Raw genomic sequence first — 5,000 nt, forward strand, 5'->3', positions numbered from 1 at the left:
AACCAGCTCTGTCCCACGGCTGAGGTTTATAGTGTAGTCCAGGTAGAAGTCAGAATGTCTGGATTTCTTTTCGGGTTCATTTTCAAACAGATGCTTTATTTAACATATGGGCCTTAACACTCATCCTTAACATAATATTTACCCAAGGTTCATCATTTCAAAGACATACAACAGATATATGCAGTGCAGTGCATTAAAGGTGCTGTGAGCGATTTTACGCGGTTTCTAAGCTAAAACATTTTTTGTCACGTACAGTAAACATCACCTCACCATCTGCTAACTGCACATGCCCGGTTAACACGGTAAAAGACACACAGTTTCTGTGGACAGCCCAGGCTCCAAAAACAGCAACAAAAACAACTTGGTCCAGTCTGGACCATAAAAACATAACAAACTGTTCCAGCCAATCACCAACGAGATGCGCGTTTATGAGAGATTCAATTGCACGGGAGGGAGAGTGAGGGAGTAGCAGGCATTCTGTTTGAATGTCAAAAGAACTGGCGTTACCCAAAATCCCTGAGAGCACCACTTCCAATCCACTCTATCTAAGCCATGTTTTTTAGCTGTGGATGCTAATAAACTCCACCTTGTGGGGTAGTGGTAGTGAATATAATATAATCCCAATAATGTATTTGACGTATGTAAGTTGCTTTGAATCTGCCAAATGAATAAGTAAGTAAGCCTGGACCTTCCTGGATGCGGTGGGCGAACAGGCGGCCTTACCACGTCTCCATACTGGAAGAGCTGGTAGAGCGGCTCCCTGGTCTTCTCGATCTCCACGGAGATGCTGACTCTCTCCTTCTCTGTGGCTGACCGGTTAAACTCCTCCACCTTCTTGATCATCTTCACCTGCTCCTCAGCATTACGACCCTAAAGAGACACAGGCGAGACACAGATGCAGTTTCTTCACAGCTGTCCATACATTTGTGTAGAGTATGCTTTAGACATGCAAACTGTGTATGTGTGCCAACACAATGAAAAATAGAGGCACAGTCATTAAGGAACTATTGCCCCTTTTCCACTGCCAAACTAGGCCGACTCTACACGGTTCGATATAGTGCGGCTCTACACAGCACGGCACGGCACCAGTACTATGTGTAGTATGTATATCTAATGCATACACAAATGCACACATAAACATTGAAATACAATATAAATATATTAATAAATATATATTTATCGGCATATTGGTTAAAACCATCGGTATGTGTAGCATATCCATATATTCCACACAGGTCCATGATGTCCCACCTCCCAGTGAATCCATCTGTACTGGCTCAGGTCCACCTTGGAAAAGTCCTCAGCAGTGACGTCAGGCAGGTTTCTGAACAAACACGTGAACTCCAGTGAGACACATTAAACATCCATGATGGCACAGAATCTCTAAATCTTCAGTCTCTAAATCAGATCATATGTATGAACGTATGATATTCCTATATGCTGCTTTTTCTACATATACTGTACATACACACCGACACACACACACACACACACACACACACACACACAGACACACACAGTATTAGTACTGTTATGAACTTGCAGAGTAAGTTTTGCATCATCAAATATTCAGTAAGTTTTTTCATCATCAAATCATCGTTTTGCTTGTGTGTTGTAGTGTGTGTTGTGTTGTAGTAGACGCAACAGCAGTGTGTTCTAAACTAGAAGTGGTCACGGAGTGACACAGAGGCCTTCAAGAAGTGTTAAAAAAACCACTGTAGCGAAGGCTCTGTGTCACCACATCATCTCTCATCAATGAAATGCTCGCAGTGTTCACTTTTAATTTGCTTGTCAATATAAGAGATCAATTGCATAGACAGCCATGCCTTATTGGACCAATCAGATAATCAGCCATGCAATCATGCGGCATTTCATTTTAATGTGTTAGCAGCATGCACTGCGAATGCAGAATTAGTCCGGGTCATTAGTGCCACCTTATTAGAGACTAAATTATGCTGAATTAACAGTCCCACTGCAGAAGAACGCCTTATGACAACTTCCTGCTATGACAACTGTGTCTCCACAGGATCTCCAAAGAGCACTCTGAGACTCCACAGAGATCTCAGGGTCGTACGTTTATACTCTGATAAACTCATTAAACTCCTAAAGGTGACGCAGTTACAGTACTACATCAAGCCAACCGTAATCAGTTATTCACTTGAAGTTGATCTATGACCTGTCTGCCTCCCTTTCATCTTGATGGCAATAATTTCCACCTACCAGAAACTAACTGCATCTTACTGTAAGCTCTGACAAAATTCCTACATAAAACCAAAATCAGTGCTCAAATGGTAGTGTCTCATGTAATACTGTACTAGAATGCTTGCTAAGATGGACTCACTGAAAGAACTATGAATGCAGTATCATTTCATTACAATACATTTAACAGACACTTTTTTGTCCAAAGTGATTTTTTTTTTAATCAAATATAATGGATGAATCACAACTACTACCCTTCTTTCTGAAACATTGGCTCATTCCTATACATTACAAGCAAAGTTTAGGCTTCAGACAAACGTTGCTGTATGATTCTTTCACCTCTGGTCACCTTTGACCTCTGACCCTGATCATGCCCCTGCAGTGGAACAGGCATTCCCTATTGAAGCCCAGAGGGATACACGGCACATGCCATCCGCTGCCACAAGGCCAGCGATCGCCTGTCGGCCGGCCGGACGGGCTTGTCTTACGTGTCGGAGAGCACAACGGTCCGCGAGCCGTTGCCGACGCAAACCACACAACAAGCGCACGGGGTCTCCCCCTCCTTCTGCCACGCCACCCCAGAAATGTCCACCCCACGCCGCTTAAAGTCCCCTGTGATGAAGCTACGACAGCACACCAGACAGGGGAAGAGGAAGAGGAAGATGAAGAGTGACCCACAGTGGACCGCACACCGACTAACGCCGACAGACGGGAGCCCACGGCCAGAGCCGAAACATAAACACACACACACACACACACACACAGGCAGGCAGCTGAGAGAGAAGAGCTGTCGTCACCTTAGCACAGCTGAAATCACCTGGAGAAACGGCAAAACAGGACTGGTTAGTAAGAATGTGTCCGTCAACGGCTGCGGATTGACGAGTTCGACCCTCAGCAGAGTGGCTGGCCATATGTGTGTGTGTGCACCATATGGCCGTTGTAATCACACTCACATGCATCCATGCATGTACACACACACAACAAACAAACACACACACGCACGCACACACACACACTCACACACTCACACTCACACACTCACACACACACCGTCCCACACAAACCTGTTCATGTGTAGGATAGTGCGGCTGCCTGTTGTCACATTGCTGATGACCATTGAGGCCGGAAAGGAGCACCCTGGACACTCCAGCAGAAGAGAGATGTCAATCTGGTACAAGTGAAAGTCATTCAAGACGAAGCTACAGAGACAGATCAGCATGAAAGACACTCTCTGGAGCAGAAGAGGAGAAGGAATGGATGCTAACTAATAAGTTATCAAAACAAACTTCATAACAAGCACACAAGAGAGGTTGAGAGAGAGAAAGGTGTAAAGCTGAACTCAATCCAGCTCCTGACATACCTAGAAATGAAAGAATGTTTGCACTCATAACAATACATTTGTAACAAGTAATGTAATGCAAGTAAATACAAAAGAGAGACATTATTACAAACAGACTAACACTGACATTATTACTCTGAAAGCTGAATTTCATTTTCAAAGTTAAAAGGGTGGTCAGAACTCAGAAATGTTTTATGTAGATTTGAGTTTCAGCTTCAGTCTGGACAAAGGTCCATAGCCTGAACCATGAATATGGACAAATGCAAAGCCACGATTCTCTGTCGCTAGAGGGCAGGCTTTTACAAGTAGACCTACCAACATGAATATTAGTTGAGTAAACTTCAGGGGGGAAACAAGTCGATTCTGCCATATGGCATTTATCTGCGTGACAATTTACACAACCTATGAATTCATACAGAACATCTCCGTCTTGAGCAATTAAAGCAAGTAGCCTACTTACTCAGCAACTGGTCCTGGTGCCAGAGACCCCATAAACGCGCATGGGGCTCCCAGTAACGACAGCACCGTGCAGGAGTTGGACGCATTCCCTCCACGTTGCCATCTCTGAGACAGACACCTGAACAGGACAATAAATAGTGCTACTGGAATGGACAGGGTATCATGCATGGTGCAGCTGCAGCATGCTATATGATTGTTTCTGTAAGACAGTGTTTCAGTGTTTAAGAATGCATGCATCATAACGAAGAGTATATGTAGCTCCTCGCGCAATAGTATGTCCAGTGTCATGGCTTGTTAGCCATACTGCTAACACATACAGTAAGACATAATATAGGCTACCCTAAATGTTATAATCATCAATGCATCATCCACGGAGGAGGAGGCTAGCTAGCTAGTTACCTGCTGTCAGTGTCCTCTTCCGGATATTTATCCACAACGTTGATAATATCTAAACACACCAACCCTATGCAAAGTATCTTCTTGTCCCCCATATTCCTTCCTTTTGATGACACTTAATGTGAACTTTGAATCGTACTGGATTCAGGTCGCGCATAAGTGGTCTTTGGACTCTGGACTTTGTTTACAACTAGCAGTTCATTCAAACATGATTCAACATGGCTTCCTCGTGAAGGCTCCGATTACTTCCGAAAGCAACCGAAGTAGATCAGTGGACTTCAGTAAACCAATAATCGATAAGATGAATCGATAATACATGGTGTCAGTTGTTGCTACTTTAGTTAACAGCTCATGTACATTTAATTGTGATATAATATAATTTTGTGAAAATGCCGAACAAATCACTTCGTCATAACACAAAGCTGAAAGTAGCCTACATCTTCTAGAACTTAGTGTTGAACAATGATTAGAACGCAAACCCGTTCTTCAAGGTCGCGACACTGTTTCACTGAATGGTTGCTCTGGATACAAGGAACATGAGAAACCACACTCTCAGCAATAATATTGCTGTGCTTGCTGTCAGTATTAACTCTACATTTCATTAATC

General features: G+C 43.5%; 2 protein-coding genes across 3 annotated transcripts in view; one reads left to right on the forward strand and one right to left on the reverse strand.

Annotated features, from left to right (window-relative positions):
- khk (ketohexokinase) overlaps window positions 1-4,606 on the reverse strand; it is a 6,761-nt gene extending 2,155 nt beyond the window's left edge. Inside the window, exons 1-5 of one of the 2 annotated variants that reach the window (XM_062523246.1) lie at window positions 4,397-4,606; window positions 3,999-4,115; window positions 3,264-3,398; window positions 1,252-1,324; window positions 724-870 (exon numbers count right to left, since the gene is read on the reverse strand). In XM_062523246.1, coding sequence (XP_062379230.1) covers window positions 724-870; window positions 1,252-1,324; window positions 3,264-3,398; window positions 3,999-4,115; window positions 4,397-4,488 — 564 coding nt within the window. In that variant the 5' untranslated portion in view covers window positions 4,489-4,606. Of the gene's footprint in view, window positions 1-723; window positions 871-1,251; window positions 1,325-2,687; window positions 2,823-3,263; window positions 3,399-3,998; window positions 4,116-4,396 lie in introns of both variants that reach the window. The other variant, XM_062523245.1, reaches the window with a different exon arrangement.
- Window positions 4,607-4,970: 364 nt separating this feature from the next.
- ankef1b (ankyrin repeat and EF-hand domain containing 1b) overlaps window positions 4,971-5,000 on the forward strand; it is a 9,516-nt gene continuing 9,486 nt past the window's right edge. The window contains exon 1 of the mRNA XM_062523244.1: window positions 4,971-5,000. This exon is cut by the window's right edge and continues 81 nt beyond it. The gene's annotated coding sequence lies outside the window, so the exon portion shown is untranslated.

This window comes from Sardina pilchardus, chromosome 20, assembly GCF_963854185.1.
Source record: "Sardina pilchardus chromosome 20, fSarPil1.1, whole genome shotgun sequence".
NCBI lineage: Eukaryota > Metazoa > Chordata > Actinopteri > Clupeiformes > Clupeidae > Sardina > Sardina pilchardus.